General features: G+C 45.6%; 1 protein-coding gene across 2 annotated transcripts in view; it reads right to left on the bottom strand.

Annotated features, from left to right (window-relative positions):
• Positions 1-24,798, bottom strand: part of LOC121567555 (delta and Notch-like epidermal growth factor-related receptor) — a 60,724-nt gene that overhangs the window by 7,216 nt on the left and 28,710 nt on the right. Inside the window, exons 3-8 of one of the 2 annotated variants that reach the window (XM_045217743.1) lie at positions 24,060-24,157; positions 16,276-16,439; positions 13,526-13,677; positions 12,397-12,550; positions 11,473-11,589; positions 4,051-4,281 (exon numbers count right to left, since the gene is read on the bottom strand). In XM_045217743.1, coding sequence (XP_045073678.1) covers positions 4,051-4,281; positions 11,473-11,589; positions 12,397-12,550; positions 13,526-13,677; positions 16,276-16,439; positions 24,060-24,157 — 916 coding nt within the window. The remainder of the gene's footprint in view (positions 1-4,050; positions 4,282-11,472; positions 11,590-12,396; positions 12,551-13,525; positions 13,678-16,275; positions 16,440-24,059; positions 24,158-24,798) is intronic. The other variant, XM_041877698.2, reaches the window with a different exon arrangement.

Raw genomic sequence — 24,798 nt, 5'->3', positions numbered from 1 at the left:
CTGCCCGTCCAAGATCTCCTCCCATGTCCAGGCTGTCTGCTCCTGGACACGCTGCTTGGTCCTTTGATGGTGGGATCTTCTGTCACGATCGTTATAATTAGTGGACCAAGGCGCAGCGTGATATGCGTACATCTTCTTTAATAGAGTACTTAGCAACACAATAACACAACAAACGATACGTGACGTCCTTGGTTAACAAAGCACAAACCTACACGGAACAAGATCCCACGAATCACAAGTGCACAAAAGGCTGCCTAAGTATGGTTCCCAATCAGAGACAACAAGCAACAGCTGATTCTCGTTGCCTCTGATTGAGAACCACCCCGGCCAACATAGAAACACATAACCTAGAACAGAACATAGAAAACGAAACATAGACACTACAAAAAGAAACTAACACCCTGGCTCAACATACACGAGTCCCCAGAGCCAGGGCGTGACAGGAACATACTGTACCAATGCAAGGTCTGAGGTTGTTTCTATGAGAGAACAAATAACATAATGCAATATTATGAGACAAGAATATACTAATAAGAGTATGAACACGGTGAGAAGTACCTGGCTACAGAGGACAATAGAGGACAGTCTGAATCGATAGTCTGGTCACCAAAGGAACTATTTTAAGTGAAGTGATCTAAAATGGTGGAATTGGGTTGTTTCTGTAAAAAATGTAAAACAGCCATTACTAATTTAGAGTGTATCTCACTCCCCGCCCAACCTAAGATTGCAAATTAAATCAAAATGTAACTGCAAGAAAGAAAGATATATAAAGGGAACTCTAGGACAGACTGATAGGGAGGGGGAGCAGCCTGTCACATTGTGTTGATGGTTCTATTGATAGGGTCCTGCAGTCACACTCAGACCTGGGTTCAAATACTATTTTAAATCTTTCCAATATTACTACCATTTGCTTAGCCTGCCTGGAGTGCCAAATGGGTGGGGTTTGCAATTTTGCGACTATTCTATTGGTTCCCTTGTACCAGGCAAGCGCAATCAAGTCCAGCTAAAGTAATTGAAATGATTTCGAATACTATTTGAACTCAGGTCTGGTTACACCGCTGGGTAATTGCTGAATAAGGGATAATGATTTGTCATGATTCCACACCATTAATCTGAGCATGGAACCACAAAAACCAGTGGCATGATCAATGAGCCTGTAATGACACGTCAGTCATGGTCACCGTATTACCGACTGTGTGTCTGCATCAATTATATCACTGGGGTGGGGAATGGGTTGTGGAATGATGAGTAGTAACAATGCTAATTTATGATGCTGTACAGTGCATTCGGAAAGTATTCAGACCCCTTCACTTTTTCCACATTTTGTTAAGTTACAGCCTTATTCTAAAATGGATTTGTCACGCCTACTCCCGCTCCCGCTCCCTCTCTCCAGCGCTCGACTTCGCCGGTCTACTAACCACCGGCCCTGGCAACAATCATTACCTACGCCCCATCATTACCTACGCCCCATCACCTACACACCTGCGCCCCATCAATACGCACACCTGGTCATCATTATCTCTTTAATTACTCCCCCTTTATTTAGCCATCAGTAGACAGCAGTCACTAGGTAGTATTGTTTTCTCTCACGTTCTGTACGCTTCTCATGTTCTGTTCATCTGCATCGTTTCATTATTAAACTCACCTTCTGCACCTGCTTCCTGACTCCCGGCGTATTTCGTTACAGAATACAATACGCAATATGGAAGCAGCAGAGGATAAAACACATTTCCAGACGGTCAAGGAACACTCCACCAACACCACGATCAGCTGGCGCAACTGGGTACGGCCATGGAGGAGGTCCTCCGCGTTCTCTACCGCCTCGACACACCCAGCGAGGCGAGGCTCTCCATACCCCTATCAGAGGGCCTCCTACCCCGGGTCGTCACAGTGAGCCAGTCCCCCAGCCTACCCAGCCGTCCGCCCAGGACAGCGACGCCTGACTGTCCCTTCCGGAGAAGTACTCCAGTACTCCCTTTATTTTGCCCATCAGACGGGAGCCCCCACCACCGAGAGGTCCAAGGTTGCCACGGTAATTTCCCTGCTGACCGGGTGGGCGTTGGAGTGGGCTACGGCCGTCTGGGAGAGAGGAGAGGAGAAGCTGGGTTCCTATGAGAGGTTCATGGCTCTGTTCAGGGTGGTCTTCGACCATTCTCCAGAGGGCAGAGAGGGAGGTGAGCAAGAGAGAGGGGGGCAGGGTGCCCAGATCGCTGTGGAGTACGCCTTCACCTTTCGGACTGTAGCAGTCTCCAGCGGATGGAATGAGCCGGCGCTCCACACTCTATTCCGGAGAGGACTGCGCAACGAGGTCCAGACGGAGTTGGCGTGTCGGGATGACAACCTATCCTTGGACGCACTCATCGTGATGGCCATCCGTATGTGCCCAATCCAAATCTCCCTGGGACGCTCCAGCAGGGAAACTACTTCCCCTTCCCGTGCCTCAGCGGCCTTGTCCACAGACTTCGTAACTGATCTCCCCCTTTCTGATGGTTTTACCACCATTATGGTTGTTGTTGACAGATTCTCTAAATCCTGCCGTTTCATCCCTCTCTCTGGTCAACCTACTGCTCTCCAGGTCGCTGAGGCACTATTCCAGCAGGTCTTCCGGAACCTCTCTGTGGAGATGGGAGAACCTTCCAGAAGGACAACCATCTCTGAAGCACTCCACCAATCAGGCCTTTATGGTAGAGTGGCCAGACGGAAGCCACTCCTCAGTAAAAGGCACATGACAGCCCGCTTGGAGTTTGCCAAAAGGCACCTAAAGGACTCTCAGACCATGAGAAACAAGATTCTCTGGTCTGATGAAACCAAGATTGAACTCTTTGGCCTGAATGCCAAGCGTCACATCTGGAGGAAACCTAACACCATCCCTACGGTGAAGCATGGTGGTAGCATCATGCTATGGGGATGTTTTTCAGCGGCAGGGACTGGGAGACTAGTCAGGATCGAGGGAAAGATGAACGGAGCAAAGTACAGAGAGATCCTTGATGAAAACATGCTTCAGAGTGCTCAGGACCTCTGACGGGGGCGAAGGTTCACCTTCCAACAGGACAACAACCCTAAGCACACAGCCAAGACAATGCAGGAGTGGCTTCGGGAAAAGTCTCTGAATGTCCTTGATGTCACGCCTGCTCCCGCTCCCCCTCCCTGGCACTCGAGGGTGCCAGGCTGCCCATCATTACGCACACCTGTCACCATTGTTACGCGCATCAGCGCTTCATTGGACTCACCTGAACTTCATCACGGCTTACTGACCTCCCCTATATCTGTCTGTTCCTCTGTTTGATCCTTGTGTCAGCATTGATTTTGTTTCATTTCCCCTGTCCAGACACTGTCCCTGTTTTGTTCCATGTCTTTTATTTATTAAATAATCACCCTGTACTTGCTTCCCGTCTCCCAGCGTCTGTCGAACCAAGATCGTTACACTTGAATGGCCCAGCCAGAGCCCGGACTTGAACCCGATCGAACATCTCTGGAGAGACCTGAAAATAGCTATGCAGCAACACTCCCCATCCAACCTGACAGAGCTTGAGAGGATCTGCAGAGAAGAATGGGAGAAACTCCCCAAATACAGGTGTGCCAAGCTTGTAGCGTCATACCCAAGAAGACTCGAGGCTGTAATCGCTGCCAAAGGTGCTTCAACAAAGTTTTCAGTAAAGGGTCTGAATACTTATGTAAATGAAATATATGTTTTTTATTTTTTTATTTTTTTCAAAAGAAAACTGTTTTTGCTTTGTCGTTATGGAGTATTGTGTGTAGATTGATGGGGGGGGGGACAATTCAATCAATTTTTTAATAAGGCTGTAAAGTAACAAAATGTGGAAAAAGTGAAGGGGTCTGAATACTTTCGTAATGCACTGTATATTATATGTGGCAGGTTCACTGTAATATCTGATTTATTGTGGGAGAATCAATCTGTTAGTTAGTCTTACAGCTTATCTATAGTGTGGGTAATGGAAGGTTGATCAGATGGAGAGTACCCCCCCATACAAACACACACACGCTCACTCGCACGCAGACACACCCACCCACAAACACAGGATGGCTCACCTGGGACACACAGACACCTGTAGCTGGTCCCCACACTGCGGCAGATCCCGTGGGCACAGGGGTTGAGGGCACAGAAGTCCACCAGCTGGGCACAGGTCGGGCCGGTGAAGCCGGCGGCACAGCTGCAGCCGAAGTCCAGGCCGGGACCCTGGGGGAAGCAGCTCCCGTTGTTGTGGCAGGGGCTGGAGGCACATGGGTCCACCCTCTGATCACACATACTGCCCTGATACCCTGAGAGAGATGATGGGAGAACAAGAGAGTGAGAGAGAGGAGCGAGAAAGAGAGAGAGAGAGAGTGAGACAAAGAGAAAGAGAAAGATAGGGAGAGAGAATGACAGAGAGCAGAAAGAGAGAGAATGAAGGAAAGAAAATTAGAGAGAAAGAAAGAAAGAAAGAAAGAAAAAGAAAGAAAGAAAGAAAGAAAGAAAGAAAGAAAGAAAGAAAGAAAGAAAGAAAGAAAGAAAGAAAGAAAGAAAGAAAGAAAGAGGGTGGGGAGCATCTGGTCTGGTGGCAGGAATGCTGTGGGGTTCTGGGGGTGTGAAGGACCGCATTGTGGGTGTTGAGGCGGCTCTGTGGACTCACTGGGATGTAGCCTACAGCATCTGTTTTGTCTACACACACACACACACACAAACCCGTCCCACATCCCCCGCCCACACACAAACACATACAAACAAACAGACACTGTTATTCAACACAAGCCAGCAAGCACATACTTAAAGACATGTTCTGGTACTTTGGCAACTAGTAAATCTTTTTTAAACCTCCCACTTTGGGCTGGATGTGTCAATGTGTAGTTCATACATGCATAATTGATGAGAAAGAAAGAAAGAAAGCCCACAGAGAAACCCACTGACTCCAGCAGATTATTCCTCCCTCTCTGCAGTGGCAGTGAGATAATAAATGTCCATCAGTCTGGGTGATATAGAGTCCTCCCTGCATCTGGACAAATGAATCAGCAGACCCTGAAAGCCTCTCTTCATTAGCCCGATGGAATACACACACTGACGCAATCAACATGCTCCTAGATTATATTGACTGTGTAACACACACGCACACGCACACACACACACACGCACACACACACACACACACAGGCCAACACACACACATAGGCTGACACAAACACACTCACATAGGCATGCTCACACACGCTCACACATGATCACACACACACACACAATAAACTACAGTCAGTCTCCTCTCTGCGCTACCATGGCGATGATCCTGATAAAACAGCTTGTGATTGAACCATTCTCCTGAGGAGGGAGGAAGGACAGAGGGGAGGGTGGACTGAGGGGAGGAGGGAAGAGGGGAGGGGGCACCTTGAGAGTGGCAGAGATGGAGGCAGCGATTGCAGAAGGTGTGACAAAGTGGAGGTTTGATTGAGGGTGACCTCAATTTATGATCAGTCTTTCTCATAAGAGCAACAGGATGCAGGAGGCTAGTGGAGCAGCCAGGTCACACCAGATAGGCTGCAGTATTAGACGTTTGTCCAGGTGCCCAGGACGTCGGGAGATGCCTTCAATACCAGTCACTAGAGGCAACGTGAGCACTTATTACCATCGAGTAGGCTCACGGCTTGCTAGGGCGTTGTGGATGGGGATAGAGGAAGGGCTTAAAGGTCACGAACAAAAAGGTCCCATGTAAAATAGCCTTTTATCATCCATAATATTTTGGGGCGATAGAAATGCTCAAAATTTGAGAATAATTACTTTTTCTCTCATGGCCAACTACCAGGAAGTTTGAAAAGACACCCTGAGTGGGCGGGGATCTTATATTCATGAGCTTGCCTTGACTGACAGCTCTTTTAAACGCCTATGTCAAGAAATCTGGATGCAGTGAGCACAGTTGCAGTAAATTCCACCTCAAGCTAATTTAGTGACACACAAAGCAACTCAAACAACATTGAAATTGCATCAATAGCTAGGTTTCCATCCAATTGGCGACAGATTATCATGCGAATATTCCAAAATCCACATAAAGAAAATATGCAAATTTTTCCACCAGTGGTGTGTTTCCACCAAATCAGCACGTGATGACATAGTGCACACAAAAATAAATGTTTCACTTAAGTTTTCATGTACCGAATCAAAATCTAGAGTTCAATGTGTTTCCATCGCATTTTCCACTCTATCGATAGTTTTGTCCGAAAAACTGTTGCTTTAAATAGCAAATGTGCCTTCTCTGGTCTTGGCACATGTGCTCCAGCCAACAGCTCCCAGATACAGTGTGGGTAGGCTGTGTGGGTAGGCTAGTCTACATGACGAGATTATTATGGATAAGAGCAAGAATATTTTTTTTTGTCAAACGGCAGTCAAGCTTAGGTAAAAGAATATCATGTTAACATTGGTATATTAAAATGAGAGGGTCACCCTATTCCCTTAATAATCCCGCCTCCTGAATCCAAGTGTTTGACGTGGGGGAGGGGACCAGTCACTTTATGATCAAACTGTATCAATGTAGAAGCAACAGTCAGTTTTCATACTTTGGCCATCATACTTTGATTTGGTATCATCCAAAAATCATAACATTTCATGATATTGACTGTTCCTGACCTTTAAACCACGTTCTACAGCGGGTTCAATCCCATTGCTAGGCACCCATTCTTATTTTTTCTGTTTTAACCCAAACCTCAACCCCCTGGACAAACGTTGGATACTGAAGTGAGGCAGTGAGATGTTGTTGAGTGGAGAAGTAACACACACAATCGCACATTATCTCAGATGTAGATGTAGTAGAAAAGGAGACATGACAAGAGGTAAAGACAAGAGAGAGGTCAAGGTGATAGGTGGGAAGAAAATCACAGCTCTATTCCTTTATCTCTGTAGAAGTCTGCACTGCACTCTGTGACCAAACAGCTTTCACACCCTGCTGTGTGCGTTAGCCTTGGGCAGTGTTGTCAGGGAGACTGGCTGGGTCTCGGTCTCTCTCTCTCTCTCTCTCTCTCTCTCTCTCTCTCTCTCTCTCTCTCTCTCTCTCTCTCTCTCTCTCTCTCTCTCTCTCTCTCTCTCTCTCTCTCTCTCTCTCTCTCTCTCTCTTCTCCTCTCTCTCTCTCTCTCTCTCTCTCTCTCTCTCTCTCTCTCTCTCTCTCTCTCTCTCTCTCTCTCTCTCTCCTCCTCTCTCTCTCTCTCTCTCTCTCTCCTTTCTCTCTAAGGGCTTTATTGGCATGGAAAACATATGTTAACATTGCCAAAGCAAGCGAAGTAGATAATAAACAAAAGTGTAATAAACAATAAAAATTAACAGTAAACATTACATTCACAAAAGTTCCAAAAGAATAAAGACATTTCAAATGTCGTATTATGTGCAAATAGTCTTTCTCTCTCTCCTCGCCTCTGATCATGCTGACAACTCTCCCCAAGACCAAGCTCATAATTCATTATGACACAGGGGGTATGGGTCAGCAGGCATGGTAAAGACACACACACATGCACGCACATGCATACAGAGGAACCCCCCCCCCCCACACCACCACCACCACCACACACTTTACCAAGCCTACACACTTAAACAGATTTCCAGGGGAGCTCTGATATGAAAGGAAAGCAGCTTTTGCAGAGCTGCTCTATCACTTCTCCTTGCTAATACTGTAGAGTGAGTTAGGAGTCTAAATATAGCGCCCCCACCCCTCCTGTTCCTCACTGGAGACAGTGGCAGTCCCAGAGCTGAGAGAGAGAGACCTCAGAGGACAGACACAGAGCTAGGAGGACTGCTGGGAGCAGCCTCCTCCAGAGGCTCTGGCTGTGTCTGAAATTGTACCCATATTCCCTCAGGCAAATCGCTCAAGATTGACTTCGAAATTGGACATCTGTCCATGTCCTGAGGATGTCAGGAAATGTCTTCAAAACTCGCTTTTGGTTTTAACCCTATCCCAATCCTTAACCCGTAACTTAATAATTCGTAATGAATGCCTAAACTTAATGTTTTAACCCTATCCCAACCCTTATTTTCTTAAATTAGTTTTGTCTCCAAAGCCCCATACACTACCCACCACTGTGACCTGTACGCTCTTGTTGGCTGGTCCTCACTACATGTTCGTCGTCAAACCCACTGGCTCCAGGCCATCTATAAATCACTGCTAGGCAAATCCCCGCCTTATCTTAGCTCATTGGTCACCATAGCAGCACCCACCCGTAGTCTGCGCTCCAGCAGGTATATCTCACTGGTCATTCCCAAAGCCAACACCTCCTTTGGCCGCCATTCCTTCCAGTTCTCTGCTGCCAATGACTGGAACGAATTGCAAAAATCTCTGAAGCTGGAGACTCTTATCTCCCTCACTAACTTTAAGCATCAGTTGTCAGAGCACCTTACCGATCACTGCACATGTACACAGCCCATCTGAAATTAGCCCACCCAACTACCTCATCCCTATATTGTTATTTATTTTGCTCTTTTGCACCCCAGTATCTCTATTTGCACATAATCTCTTGCACATCTAGCATTCCAGTGTTAATACTAATTGTAATTATTTTGCACTATAGCCTATTTATTGCCTTACCTCCATAACTTGCTACATTTGCACACACTGTATATATATTTTCTGTTGTATTTTATGACCTTATGTTTTTTTTACCCCATATGTAACTCTGTGTTGTTGTTTTTATCGCACTGCTTTGCTTTATCTTGGCCAGGTCGCAGTTGTAAATGAGAACTTGTTCTCAACTGGCTTACCTGGTTAAATAAAGGTGAAATAAAAAAAATATATAAAAAAAATATTTGACATTTGGAGAAACGTGGATAAAAGTTGGAATCTGAAGTCAAATTGGTAAAACTGTGAGATCTTATTGATTTCCTATAAAGTGCACTACTTTTGACCAGGGCTCATAGGCAGTATGTCATCTGACATGAGTGGTCATGAATGGACATGACACCTAATAACCAGACTTGTGTAATATTTATGATACTGCTATGCCATCAAACTAATACTATTCACCTGCTCATAGACATAGGAAAAACTGCAGATGTTTGCCTACAGCAGTGGCATTTGGTGATCATGAGCCGTGATTCTGCTATGATTGTCACGATCGTCTTGAAGCGAAGTAGACCAATGCGCAGCGTGTTGAGCGAACATCATACTTTATTATATTAAAGCACCAAAACAATGTGACAAAGTCCACGGTGACAAAATACCGAACACGGAACAAAAACCCACAAACACAAAGTGAAACACAGACAGTTAAATATGGCTCCCAATCAGAGACAACCAGCCGACAGCTGACACTCGTTGCCTCTGATTGGGAGTCACACCGGCAAACATAGAAACAGACAACCTAGAACACCCAACATAGAAACCGAAAACATAGAATGAACACACCCTGGCTCAACATAATGAGTCCCAGAGCCAGGGTGTGACAATGATTGCCTCTGCTATTGTTATCATCTGCTGTCGTCCATCACTTTGTTTTATGCACAGCATGATAACTTCCGCCGAGAGGATCTGTGCTAAGTAAACTTGGTTTGATTTATGTGTGTGTGGGTAGGCAGTGATACAACACTGGGAACAGCTGACAGAAATAGGTTTCTCTCTGTGTGTGTGTGTGTGTGTGTGTGTGTGTGTGTGTGTGTGTGTGTGTGTGTGTGTGTGTGTGTGTGTGTGAAGACTGTGTGTGTGCATGTGTGTATGCGCGCGTGTGTGTGTGTGTGCGTGTGCATGCGTCCGTGCCTGTGCACATTGGGAGAATGTCTCCAGAGAGAGTGATAGTTAAAAGAGAGGAGCTAATGTAAAGATACTTTTCACACTTCTTCTCCAAATAAAGAAGAGAGACAGTCTAGTCCAAAAAGAAACAGTCTAGAGGTAAAGAAAAGTGTGTTTTCCTCATGGAAGACACTGCTTCTGCTGTGTTATACAAGAAAATGCCATACACCACAACTTCTCTGTACCTAGTACTGAGGGGTATGCTACAACGCAGGATCAATGAGTTAGCCAGCTAACTTTGATAAGCAACCAGAAATAACTACTGATTTCATTAAAAAAGCTAAACTTAGATATGTCTATATTCGTTTGTTAAATCAATTAGACCATGCCCATTTCAAGCTTATCTTTCTACAAAATAAGTTAGCTCGCTAACTCCATAATCCTGCTTTGTAGAATACAACTCTGATCTACTTCTGCCGTCACATTCACCTGCAAGAAAACAACAAGAAAACAACAACAACCATGAACCCTAACACATTCTTTACGGCTCTCCTGCTCAGTCTCTCCCGACTGGATGGGAATCAGGTGGACAGGAGTCTGCAGTGTGGAGCCGTCTGCTCCCACTCCCAGTGTATTTGTGTATAAACAGAGGTAGAGGTGAGAGGTGCCTCCTCATCACCCTCCACTGGCTGATTGTGTTGACCTGCAGTCACATGCTCACTGGAGAATGTGATTGGCTAATTGCCATGAAACCCAGTAGAAAGGCTTCAAACGGCAGGATTACCTAACAAGCCTGTTAAATATTTAGAGGCTCTCTCTCAGACACACGCACGCACGCACAAACACGCACATCTCCTTGTCGCACTAATTAAAAGTGCTGAAGCAGTTTCCGCCCCCATTGTTGCACCATAACCACGATCTCTCTGTGAAAACAACCAAAGGAAAAAAACTGCTCTGGATGGATTTAAAATTCTGGTCAGCGTTGGCGCTCGTCCAACAGTGTAAGATGAATAATTTAATCCGAGTTGCGTTGTTAGCAGGACTGTGAATCAGAACTCAGTGACCGCAGGGAATTGTACCTGCAATGTACCATATTTTCTGGATCAGGTTGTACATTCATACCTCTGTTGTTGTATTGATGTGTTCGAAGAGGATTATTCCGGGATGGTTTTGCATGGGGGTGTCTGTGTGTGTGTGTGTGTGTGTGTGTGTGCATGTGCATTTGTGTGTGCGTGTGCGTGCGTGTGTGCGTGTGTTTGTATACATAAAAAAGCATGGATTGGCATCCCCTTATTTAGGAGTGCTGTGTTTGGCAGAATTTAGTTTTAGCGGGCTAGCGTAGATTTCCCATGTGGGTCTGAGAGCGGGCCATTAGGGCCAGGAGGACTAATTAGAGGAGCGGAGGAAAGTTTAAATTAAGCAACGGGCTGGCACAGATAAACACAGAGCAGACACAGAAACTAACGGCAGTGGAACTAGGATAGCCTCACACACACATTCAGACACACACTCACTGACACACATACACACACACTGACAAACATACACACCACGCATGCACACAAGAACACCAGACACACGCCTAGACCCAGAACCAGGACAGTCCAACACACACACACACACACACACAACCAGCTAATGAAGATCTGAAAATAAAACTGATTAACAACATGGTATTATGCAGTACATCCATGTTTTGTGCATTGCTGTAGATCTGTGCATGTTATGTTATGGCAAGAGTTGTTCTGTATTGTATTGCTATGCTATTGATACTGGGCTACATACTACCCTCAGAGCAGTAGCACCTGGGTCCGGCCAGGCTGCTGGAGCAGGTAGCCCCGTTCCTGCAGGGCTGAGACAGGCAGTGGTCCACCTGCAACTGGCAAAGATCACCCTCGAACCCTGGAGCACACAGGCGAAACACAGTGTCACATAGCATTAAACCTGAACACACGCAGGAGCCAAATAAAAACACACGCAACTCTAACGCACTGACATGCAAACCATCCAACTACCGCTATAACAAGCACGCACACGCACACAGAAAAGCGCATGCACGCACGCACGCATCACACACACACACACACACACTTGACACAGACCACCCTACGTCTCACACTTCCCCTCCAACCTTACTACCCATCCACATCAATCATGTAGTGCGGCCTCCACATTGCTCTGGATGAGCCTGTGAGAACCCACTGCCCTCAGTCTGTCAGGCAGGCAGACATACCACCACAGTCCTGTAATCACCCTTCTCTAATAAGATGTGGCTGGCCATCAACAACAGCCTCTGCTTCTATAACAAGGTAATTTACATCTCAGGTGAATCAGAGCTGCCCTCATTGGTCTGGGCCCCGAATATATCTAATTGACAAGTTGAAAGGGTGCATTCTTCTCTGCGTTCCCTATTTCATTTGGAGACACTTACACACACGCAGGCATGCACTCCACAGGAGGTTGGCAGCACCTTCATTGGGGAGAACGGGCTTGTAATGACTGGAGCGGAATAGGTGGAATGGTGTCAAATACATCAAACACATGGTTTCCATGGTTTCCAAGTGTTTGATGCCATTTCATTTGTACCGTTCTGGCCATTATTATGAGTCGTCCTCCTGTGATGCACGCACATACGCATGTACACACACACACACACACACACACACACACACACACACACACACACACACACACACACACAGTAGTTACCTGGAGGGCAGATACAAGTGAAGTTGCGGCCCTCGTCCCCCTGCCTCAGGTCACTACAGATGGCGTAGTTCTGGCATGGCCTGAGATGGCAGGCATCAAACTCCTCACAGAAGATCCCAGAGTACCCATCCTCACACTCACAGAAGAAGGTGCTCTGGAGGTCAGAGGGGTCACAGGGTCACTGTCACATACTGACTCAAAACTGTCACATAGGTCTCAAAACTAGAGCCATGAGTTTCTCCCAACCACATGACCTGACCAGGACAAACTCATGGCCTTATATGTGACAAGTGATTAGAGATACCGAGTGGTTCATGTTATGAGAAGACAAACTGATGAAACTTAGTGGTCAGATAACATTGTGGAACATTCTGAGCATAATGCTCAACACCATCTATCACTGGGATGGTTCTGGTTACTGGGGCTACATGGGACTCTATTGAGATTTACAACCCTGGGATTCTCTATTGTTAGTCCTCTACACCCCACCGATGCCCTTTTCCTCCCAGCTCCCCATAGTGAGGTGTGCTAAATCACCCTCTAACAATGCACCTGTAGGGGGGAGGGAAAGAGTTAGCAGGCCGTCAGTCTAGCACACGTCTCCTCTCTCCCCTCTCCTCTCCCTCCCTTCCCTCCTCTCCCTTTCTTTTATTTTCTCCCACTCTTCACTTCTGTTCTCTCCATTTCCTCTCTCTACTCCTCTCTGCAGCAGTGATCAGTCTGCTAACAGTAATGCCCCTAGGGACCTAGGGAGAGTGGGAGCCCCAGGGAGTAGTAGGGATGCAGGACTTAAGAACTCTCCATCCCACAATACATGTATGCCTTTCTCTGTTCCCATGGCAATAAGGCCTGGTCTTTATTCTGTTTTGCTTATCTTTTTCTTCTCTCAGTCTCCTGTTGCCATGTTACCGCATAGTGTATCATCAAGACAATAGTGTCGCAATCTTACAATATTCTGCTTAATTACACCAATTACCTTCTAGTATATTGAGGGGAAACTGTTTTCTGAATATTGAAAGTGATATGTTAAGCCTTGAAATATTGTTCACAGGATCAAGCCCAAAGACAAGGGACTGATTCACCAACTCAAGGGCAGGTGACATCACATATCTGACCCCTGACCTCTTACCACAGAGGGCTGAGTGATGCACTTCCCCTTCCCAGAGCATTGTGGGTCGCTGAAGCGGCTGCCAGGCTCCACACAGCTGCTGGCCTTCACTGTCAGATTGAGACGCAGGGTGACCTCCGAGCCACTGGGGGCGTCCCCCACGCGCAACACACCTACAACGGGAGAGAGAAAAAAACAAGATCATTCAAAAAACAGGGGGGGGTCGACAAGGACTTAGGTACAGAGGCTAGGAATTGTGTTAAGATAAGGTGCAGAGAGAATTAATGGTCCTTTACAAAGAAGATTATGGTCAAACTAACAGAAGATTAACATCATCGTGTGTAACATTGACCAGAACACCTTATGTTTGACAAATGTTCTAGGAGGGGTTGCATATGGATCATTGCTTGGATAAGACACCTCTAGCTGCCACTGCAAAAGATAAATGTATTCCCCGGTGACCAACTATTAGAGAAATGTTGAAGAAAAGGCCATGTGAGCAAATATGAATCAAAACAGAAGCATCCGTTTAAAAATAGCCTCAAAGTGAAGATTAACAGCCATTATTAGGAACCTGCTCTGAGCCAATGAGGCGTGCGCACAGCCAGGATAAGTCATTGCCACAGCAAAGCCCTGCAGCCAATCAGGAGTCTGTAAAAGCTGGTCCCCTAACACCTCACCATTTTCTGGTTAGGTCAGCCCAATGACGTCTGTTCCTCACAACACAAGCTCACAAATGCACAGTCACTGCTCCTCTCTGATGCAGCACTCGCATGCACACACACACACACACACACGCTGCTTTTAGACAGGCAGCCCAATTCTGATCTTTTTTTTACTAATTGGTCTTTTGACCAATCACATCAGATCTTTTCACATCAGATCTTTTTCAGTGCTGAACTGATTGGTCAAAAGACCAATTAGTGAAAAAAAGATCCGATTTGGTCTGCCTGTCTAAACGCAGCATTAAACGTGCACACTGTAAAAAAAAAGATTTAATAGAATTGTGAGTTTGTGCAACAAAATTACTCCTATTGCAGCTGGTTGCCTTACAATTGTGCGTTGAATCATATATACTGTATGTATATTTCACAGTCTACTCTGTATGCCACCATCAGTATTTCATTCACACTATCTGTCTCATGTACGTTCGTGTGGGAACTGTGTACTGCATGCTTTTGCATGTGAGGCAGATTATGTGGGATGCACACAAGCACACACACACACACAGCAGTCTTGCTCTCACGGACGTGACTCATTTATTATCCAGAGTCTTTAAGCGGTAAACAACCAAACACGATGACAGAAAAACAACTCTTTCTCTCTCTCTCTCTTTAATTCTCTCTCCTCTCTCCCATCTCTCACTCGCCCTCTCCCCCCTCTGTATCTCCCCTATCCCTCTCCTGTTTCCTCTCATCCCCCTCTCCCCTTCGCTCTCTTGGTCTTGCCCCCCACAAACACCATCTCCTCAGACAGAGCCGCAGGATCTCAGGCGGAGTGTCTCCAGCCAGCTCAAGGTCAGTGGACAGACAGGCTGAGACGTAACACAGCAGTGTTGGTATGGAGACCACGCACAGGGGTCAAGTAGACAATTCACTAAAGGGCAGGACACCAAATATGACGCCAAACCTGCTGGAATCTACCGAACCTTCAGACGTACGTTACTGTAACATTCCTTATTGAAAATAGAAAGACTTAGCGATAAAATATGCAGAAAGATAACAAAACTGAATTCCAGAGCCAAGTGTTTATGTGCGCCAGCCCCATTCAAATGAGACATTATCATACTGTTTATGGATTTTATGGATATTGTGTTCTTGATTGACCTTTCATGCAAATTACTGATCCAGACAACTCAGAACACTGCAGAGAATGTGAATGTTAATATTGAAAACATGATGGAATACCATTCTATCCTATCCCCCAATGGGCTTGTTTGATTAGGTGTGTATGTCTCTGACTTTGAGATACCTTTTACCAATAAACTACAAGTATCTTCTAAATATAAATATGTATAATATGCACTTTTATCACTATATGTGCTATGCAATGATCCATTCCCTTGGAGTTGAAGATCCATCTCTAACCCAAAATACAGAATGCACCAATGACAGGTTTGGAAGTATGGAAGTGATAGCGCCAAAGCATATATATGTTTACCACCAAATGGACAGACAGAATAGAGTAACCTATATTCCTCCATATGGTTTTTAACAGTTGTATTAAAGTGGGGGAAAACCTTCTGTTCCACACAGGAACAAATAGGATTACGTAAGTAAGTAAATTGAGATGGAGGAGGGGCCTTACTGAGGAAGTAGTTGTGTCTTATGCACTATATCATGAGATGTGCTACTGGATTCATTTCTTAGGAGATTGTAATCTCTAACCAAAAACATATGCACCAGTGATAGGTATACAAGTGCTTGCTACATGTGTCTAGGTTTCCCACAAGATGGACAGGAGGAGAGAAGAACATCTATTTCTTTTTTGTGACCAACTTTTTATTTAGTTATGTATTTGTTTTTTATTTTTTTTATTTTTTTTGGGGGGGGGGGTTGAGGTACAAAAACTATCAAAGAAATGCCTACAAATATAACCCCAACCCATCCCCCCTCTCACCCCAGTCTCCACCCGCCCGCATCCTCCCTCCACACCCGGAAACCATATTTCCCACTCCACCTAAAATTAAAAAAACACCTCCCCACCTCCCCGACTCCATTTAATTTTTTTTGTGCAATATTATTGTAGTTGTGGAAGTACTTCCTACTTACTGAGGTAGTAATTGTGTCCCAGGGGGAGGGAGTGGTCAGGGACCACCAGTCCATCAGAGGCCTGCTGGAACCACATGATGGTCCCCTCCACCAAGGAGGAATGCTGGAAGCCATCCTCTCCAACACGCCACAGGACGGGAGCTCCGCTCACATTCACCACAATCCTGAAGAGAGAGGGGAGAGGATTGGGGGATAGAGAGTGTGAGCGAGAAAGAGAGAGTACTTTCAGAAATTATTCATACCCCTTGATTTATTCCACATCTTGTTCTGTTACAGCCAGAATTCAAAATTGATTATTTTTTTAATTCTCACCCATCTACACACCCCATCATGACAAAGTCAAAGCATGTTTTCTGAAATGTTTGCAAATTGATAAAAAAATGATATACAGAAATATCTAATTTACATACACTACCAGTCAAAAGTTTGGACACACCTACTCATTCAAGGATTTTCTTTATTTTATAGTGAAGACATCAAAACTATGAAATAACAGATATGGAATCATGTAGTAACCAAAAAAGTGTTAAACAAATCAAAATATATTTCATATTTGAGATTCTTCGAATAGCCACCCTTTGCCTTGATGACAGCTTTGCACACTCTTGGCATTCTCTCAACCAGCTTCACCTGGAATGCTTTTCCAACAGTCTTGAAGGAGTTCCCACATATGCTGAGCACTTGTTGGCTGCTTTTCCTTCACTCTGCCGTCCGACTCATCCCAAACCATCTCAATTGGTTTGATGTCGGGGGATAGAGAGAACAATTAATGGAGCCAAATACAGACAAATCCTTGATGAGAACCTGCTTCAGAGTGCAAACAACCTTAGACTGGGGGCGAAGATTTACGATCCAACAGGACAATGACCCCAAGCATATAGCCAAAGCAATGCTGGAATGGCTTTAGAACAAGAATGTGAAAGTCCTTGAGTGGCCCAGCCAAAGCCCAGACTTGAATCCCATGGAAAATCTGTGGAAAAACGTAAAGATTGCTGTTCACCGCCGCTCCCCATCTAACTTAACAGAGATTGAGAAAATCTGCAAGGAAGAATGGGAGAAAATCCACAAATCCAGATGTGCAAAGCTGATACAAACATACCCAAAACGACTCAAAGCTGTAATCGCCGGCAAAGGTGCTTCTACAAAGTATCAACTCAGGGGTGTGAATACTTATACATTTGTTTTCACTTTGTCATTATGGGGAATTGTGTGTAGATGCGTGAGAACACAACAAAATGTGAAATAAGTCAGGGGTATGAATAGACACTGTATACGTTTTCTTAAGACACACAAAACCCCATGCTAGTAGGATAGGATGGTGGACATGAGTAATGCCTGGTCCTGTCGGTCTCAGTGGGGGTACTATACTGCTCACTGTGGTGACTGTACAGATCTGAAGGCCAGGGAGTAGAGTTATGACTGCTGTGGTCAAGGGCCATTACTCATCTGACTTTGGGCCAATTACTGGAAGAGAGAGTCTCTCTGCACAGACAGACAGTGTCAGCAAAGCAGATGCGCTCCAACTCAACACAAGACCAGCTACACTCCCAGACTCTTCCCACTGGCTGAGTCACTCACAGATAAATAAATACACACACACATAAGTAACTAAGTAAGTAAGTACTGACCTTTCAAAAGCCTTCGGTACCGTTGAGCACAATTGTTTTTTGCATAAATTACAAACTTATGGCCTTCGAAATAGAGACCTCAACTGGTTTAGGAGCTCCAGTGGCTTGCGAAAGTATTCACCCCCCTTGGCATTTTTCCTATTTTGTTGCCTTACAACCTGGAATTAAAATGGGTTTGTATCATTTGATTTACACAACATGCCTACCACTTTGAAGATGCAAAATATTTTTGGGGGTGAAACAAACAAGAAATAAGACAAAAAAACTGAAAACTTGAGCGTGCATAAATATTCACCCCCCCAAACTCAATACTTTGTAGAGCCACCTTTTGCAGCAATTACAGCTGCAAGTCTCTTGGGGTATGTCTCTATAAGCTTGGCACATCTAGCCACTGGGATTTTTGCCCATTCTTCAAGGCAAAACTGCTCCAGCTCCTTCAAGTTGGATGAGTTCTACTGGTGTATAGCAATCTTTAAGTCATACCACAGATTCTCAATTGGATTGAGGTCTGGGCTTTGACTAGGCCATTCCAAGACATTTAAATGTTTCCCCTTAAACCACTCGAGTGTTGCTTTAGCAGTATGCTTAGGGTCATTGTCCTGCTGGAAGGTGAACCTCCGTCACAGTCTCAAATCTCTGGAAGACTGAAACATGTTTCCTTCAAGAATTTCACTGTATTTAGCGCCATCCATCATTCCTTCAATTCTGACAAGTTCCCAGTCCCTGCCGATGAAAAACATTGGAGATTGGAGACATGGTCTCCTCGTCTGACCATGTGTTCTCGCATACCCCGAGAGCATCTGGTCAGCGGGGTGGTGGCACAGGAATCCTCATCTCTCCCGAGTTGACATTCTCTCTTTTTCCCCTTACCCATCTGTCTATCTCCTCATTTGAATTCCATGCTGTCACAGTCACTAGCCCATTCAAGCTTAACATCCTTATCATTTATCGCCCTCCAGGTTCCCTTGGAGAGTTCATCAATGAGCTTGATGCCTTGATAAGTTCCTTTCCTGAGGATGTTTCACCCCTCACAGTTCTGGGTGACTTTAACCTCCCTATGTCTACCTTTGACTAATTTCTCTCTGCCTCCTTCTTTCCATTCCTCTCCTCTTTTGACCTCACCCTCTCACCGTCCCCCCTACTCACAAGGCAGGCAATACGCTTGACCTCATCTTTACTAGATGCTGTTCTTCTACTAATCTCACTGCAACTCCCCTCCATGTCTCCGACCACTACTTTGTATCCTTTTCTCTCTCGCTCTCCTCCAACACTACTCACTCTGCCTCTACTCAGATGGTAATGCGCCGTCGCAACCTTCGCTCTCTCTCTCCCACTACTCTCTCCTCTTCCATCCTATCATCTCTTCCCTCTGCTCAATCCTTCTCCCTCCAATCTCCTGATTCTGCCTCCTCAACCCTCCTCTCCTCCCTTTCTGCATCCTTTGACTCTCTATGTCCCCCTATCCTCCCGGCCGGCTCGGTCCTCCCTCCTGCTCCGTGGCTTGACGACTCATTGCGAGCTCACAGAACAGGGCTCCGGGCAGCCGAGCGGAAATGGAGGAAAACTAGACTCCCTGCGGACCTGGCATCTTTTCACTCCCTCCTCTCTACATTTTCTTCATCTGTTTCTGCTGCTAAAGCCACTTTCAACCACTCTAAATTCCAAGCATCTGCCTTTAAACCTAGGAAGCTCTTTGCCACCTTCTCCTCCCTGCTGAATCCTCCTCCTCCCCCCCCCCTCCCTCTCTGTGGATGACTTCGTCAACCATTTTGAAAAGAAGGTTGACAACATCCGATCCTCGTTTGTTAAGTCAAATGACACTGCTGGTCCTGCTCACACTGCCCTACCCTATGCTTTGACTTCTTTCTCCCCTCTCTCTCCAGATAAAATCTTGCGACTTGTGACGGCAGGCCGCCCAACAACCTGCCCGCTTGACCCTATCCCCTCCTCTCTTCTCCAGACCATCTCCGGTGACCTTCTCCCTTACCTCACCTCGCTGATCAACTCATCCTTGACCGCTGGCTATGTCCCTTCCGTCTTCAAGAGAGCGAGAGTTGCACCCCTTCTCAAAAAACCAACACTCGATCCCTCTGATGTCAACAACCACAGACCAGTATCCCTTATTTCTTTTCTCTCCAAAACTATTGAGCGTGCCGTCTTTAGCCAACTCTCTTGCTATCTCTCTCAGAATGACCTTCTTGATCCAAACCAGTCAGGTTTCAAGACTGGTCATTCAACTGAGACTGCTCTTCTCTGTGTCACAGAGGCTCTCCGCACTGCTAAAGCTAACTCTCTCTCCTCTGCTCTTGTCCTTCTAGACCTGTCTGCTGCCTTTGTTACTGTGAACCATCAGATCCTCCTCTCCACCCTCTCCGAGCTGGGCATCTCCGGCACGGCTCACTCTTGGATTGCGTCCTACCTGACAGGTCGCTCCTACCAAGTGGCATGGCGAGAATCTGTCTCCGCACCACGTGCTCTCACCCTGGTGTCCCCCAGGGCTCAGTTCTAGGCCCTCTCCTATTCTTGCTATATACCAAGTCACTTGGCTCTGTCATATCCTCACATGGCCTCTCCTATCATTGCTACGCAGATGACACACAACTAATCTTCTCCTTTCCCCCTTCTGATAACCAGGTGGCGAATCGCATCTCTGCATGTCTGGCAGACATATCAGTGTGGATGACGGATCACCACCTCAAGCTGAACCTCGGCAAGACGGAGCTGCTCTTCCTCCCGGGGAAGGACTGCCCGCTCCATGATCTCACCATCACGGTTGACAACTCTGTTGTGTCCTCCTCCCAGAGTGCAAAGAGCTTTGGCGTGACCCTGGACAACACCCTGTCATTCTCCGCTAACATCAAGGCGGTGACCCGATCCTGTAGGTTCATGCTCTACAACATTCGGAGAGTACGACCCTGCCTTACACAGGAAGCGGCACAGGTCCTAATCCAGGCACTTGTCATCTCCCGTCTGGATTACTGCAACTCGCTGTTGGCTGGGCTCCCTGCCTGTGCCATTAAACCCCTACAACTCATCCAGAATGCCGCAGCCCGTCTGGTGTTCAACCTTCCCAAGTTCTCTCACGTCACCCCGCTCCTCCGCACACTCCACTGGCTTCCAGCTGAAGCTCACATCTGCTACAAGACCATGGTGCTTGCCTACGGAGCTGTGAGGGGAACGGCACCTCCGTACCTTCAGGCTCTGATCAGTCCCTACATCCAAACGAGGGCATTGCGTTCATCCACCTCTGGCCTGCTGGCCCCCCTACCTCTGCGGAAGCACAGTTCCCGCTCAGCCCAGTCAAAACTGTTCGCTGCTCTGGCATCCCAATGGTGGAACAAGCTCCCTCACGACGCCAGGACAGCGGAGTCACTCACCACCTTCCGGAGTCACTTGAAACCCCACCTCTTTAAGGAATACCTGGGATAGGATAAAGTAATCCTTCTACCCCCGACCCCCCCCCAAAATTTTTTTTTAATTATATATATATTGTAAAGTGGTTATCCCACTGGCTATAAGGTGAATGCACCAATTTGTAAGTCGCTCTGGATAAGAGTGTCTGCTAAATGACGTAAATGTAAATGTAAATGTTATCTTTGTTGCCACTCTGATTAATGCCCTCCTTGCCTGGTCCATGAGTTTTGTTGGGAGGCCCTCTCTTGGCAGGTTTGTTGTGGTGCCATATTCTTTCCATTTTTTTTATAATGGATTTAATGGTGCTCCGTGGGATGATCTGTACTTCTCCACAACTTTGTCCCTGACCTGTTTGGAGAGCTCCTTGGTCTTCATGGTGCCTCTTGCTTGGTGGTGCCCCTTGCTTAGTGGTGTTGCAGACTCTGGGGCCTTTCAGAACAGGTGTATATATACTGAGATCTTGTGACAGATCATGAGACACTTAGATTGCACACAGGTGGACTTTATTTAAGTAATTATGTGACTTCTGAAGGTAATTGGTTGCACCAGATCTTATTTAGGGGCTTCATAGCAAAGGGGGTGAATACATATGCATGCACAGTTTCGGTGTTCATAGCTTTTTTAAATTTATGTTAATTACAATTTTGATTGTGTACATTTTATATTGTTTGCTGTTGACACCAACATTTTTCTGTCTGATAAAGATGGTCAGAAATTGATCGTTAAAATCAATATATAATAAAACAGATTTAGATGACTGGTTTAAAGCAAATAAGGTGTCTTTACATTAGGACTATCAAAGTTAACGCGTTAATAACGTGTTTTATGCGACATGTTTATCGCCGTACATTGTTTTTACGCCGTTAATCGCGTCTCCATTTCTTCACCGCACGGAAACTTTTAAGAGCACGTTTCCGTAACAGACCTTTTAAACACAGAACACAACATGGAACACAGCTACAGTCAATGCTTGTGCATTAAAATAGATGAAGACTGTGTGCCTCTAGCCAAAATCAAGTAAAAGTTATGCCCAATATTACCAGAGCTATATATATTTTTTCTGCCACGGATTCGTGTGCATACTGTATTTGTGTGTGTGTGTGTCTGTGTGTGTGCTGTGCGCAAGTGTTAAACTTCAAGAACATTGATAAGAGGGAGTAGGCCTACTTAAACATTGGGAGCATTAATAGCTGTATGTTACGGTAACTTTTGTGTTGTTTATAGTGCCATTAAAAACATTCTGATACAGATTATGTTGTGTTTCTTTCCCTTACAATCAAAGTATGCCTGTAACTCAATGCTTTTTAAATAGAAACATATTTATTTAGGGCAACATATGAGCAAATCGCCATTAACTCGATTCATTATTTTAATCATTTGACAACCCTACTTTAAATATACAAAAAGTTCTTACATGTTCTTTATTCTACATTTTCCATTAGGAAATCGATTATCCCGCATTCAATCCACTAAATTCTTGGGGGTCCTCACTGAAAACAACAAAAACTTGAAAAATCACATTTAATTTGTTTCCAATAAAATTGATGGGGCTGCAGCTGAGAGGGTCAACATTTTCCAGTTCCCCGGCGCACACATCACAGAGGACCTGACATGGACCAATCACACCGACACCGTGGTGAAGAAGGCGCAACAGTGCCTCTCCAACCTCAAGTGGCTGAAGAAATATGGCATGGGCCCTCAGATCCTGAAGAAGTTCTACAGCTGCAAGACCTCTCTGCCCTCCAGGACATTTACACCAGGCGGTGTCTGAGGAAGGCCTGGAAGATCGCCAAGGACTCCAGTTACCCGAGCCATGGACTGTTCACTCTGTTACCATCTGGCAAGCAGTTTCGAAGCATCGGTTCTCGAACCAACAGGTTCCGAGACAGCTTCTACCATCAGGCCATCAGACTGCTGAACAGCTAACCCTAGCTGTCTACCTGCTCAGACCTGACTACTTGTTATTTTCTCTCTCTCTCTCTCTCTCTCTCTCTCTCTCTCTCTCTCTCTCTCTCTCTCTCTCTCTCTCTCTCTCTCTCTCTCTCTCTCTCTCTCTCTCTCTCTCTCTCTCTCTCTCTCTCTCTCTCTCTCTCTCTCTCTCTCTCTCTCTCTCTCTCTCTCTCTCTCTCTCTCTCTCTCTCTCTCTCTCTCTCTCTCTCTCTACCCATCTTCCATTTAGCCTCTTTCTCATTAGCATTCCTAAATTGATGTCACTTTCAGTTTGTGTGTGTGTGTGTGTGTGTGTGTCTGCGTGTGCATATGAACACAACACAAAAACGATATTTGCCTGCAGCCAAGAGCGGACACTGTTGTGCTGATAAAGACCTCTTATGTCTCCACTCTCCCGTCATTCATAAAGACACACTATAAATGGACATCTACCACTAAAGGACATTTATGATGTTTGCTTAAATCAGAACACATTGCATTCAGGCACTAAACTTGGGCAACACAATGGGGGTTATTTGCTACCATCGGGGTTGCTGACTGAATAATGAAAGACTGCAAGTTCTATGTAAATGACACAGGACGATAATCATAAGACAATGATCTCAAGGGAAGACAGATGTAGTGTAGTCTCCAGTGTGGTTTTATGCAGAACTATAGTTCACTTGGGAGAGAGGGAGAAGTTAGGATAATCAGGGGAGGGAGGAAGAGAGGGAAAGGGGGATTTGGAGCACACAGGGGAGAGCGGGAGAGCACTACGCAAACACACACACAGGAAGGTACCAGTAGTCTTACTTGATGGCAGTCTCCTCAGGCACCTCTAGAGAGAGAGTCAGAGTTCCAGAGGTCAGCTCACACAGCTCAGGACTCACACAGTGCAGTCCCTCCGTCACCTGCAACAGCAGAAACACACACACACAAACATACACATGCATGGACACACATACACACTCACAGAAACATACCAACACACACACAGTACCAGTCAAAAGGTTGGACACACATTTACATTTTAGTCATTTAGCAGACACTCTTATCCAGAGCGACTTATATGAGCAATTAGGGTTAAGTGCCTTGCTTAAGGGCACATCGACAGATTTTTCATCTAGTCAGCTTGGGGATTAGAACCAGCGACCTTTCGGTTACTGGCACAACGCTCTTACCCACTAAGCTACCTGCCGCCCTACACACCTACTCATTCAAGGGTTTTTCTTTATTTTTTTTACTATTTTCTACATTTTTTGAATAACAGTGAAGACATACAAACTATGTAATGACACATATGGAATCTTGTAGCAACCAAAAAATTGTTAAACAAATCAAAATATATAAGTAGCCACCCTTTGCCTTGATGACAGCTTTGCACACTCTTGGCATTCTCTCAACCAGCTTCATGAGGTGGTCACCCGGAATGCATTTCAATTAACAGGTGTGCCTTCTTAAAAGTTCTTTTGTGGAATTGTTTCCCTTCTTAATGCGTTTGAGCCAATCAGTTGTGTTGTGACAAGGTAGGGGTGGTGTACAGAAGATAGCC

Source organism: Coregonus clupeaformis, chromosome 6 (genome assembly GCF_020615455.1).
Source record: "Coregonus clupeaformis isolate EN_2021a chromosome 6, ASM2061545v1, whole genome shotgun sequence".
Lineage (NCBI taxonomy): Eukaryota > Metazoa > Chordata > Actinopteri > Salmoniformes > Salmonidae > Coregonus > Coregonus clupeaformis.
Note: the sequence above shows the minus strand (reverse complement) of the source record. Positions and strands in the feature narration are given on the sequence as shown.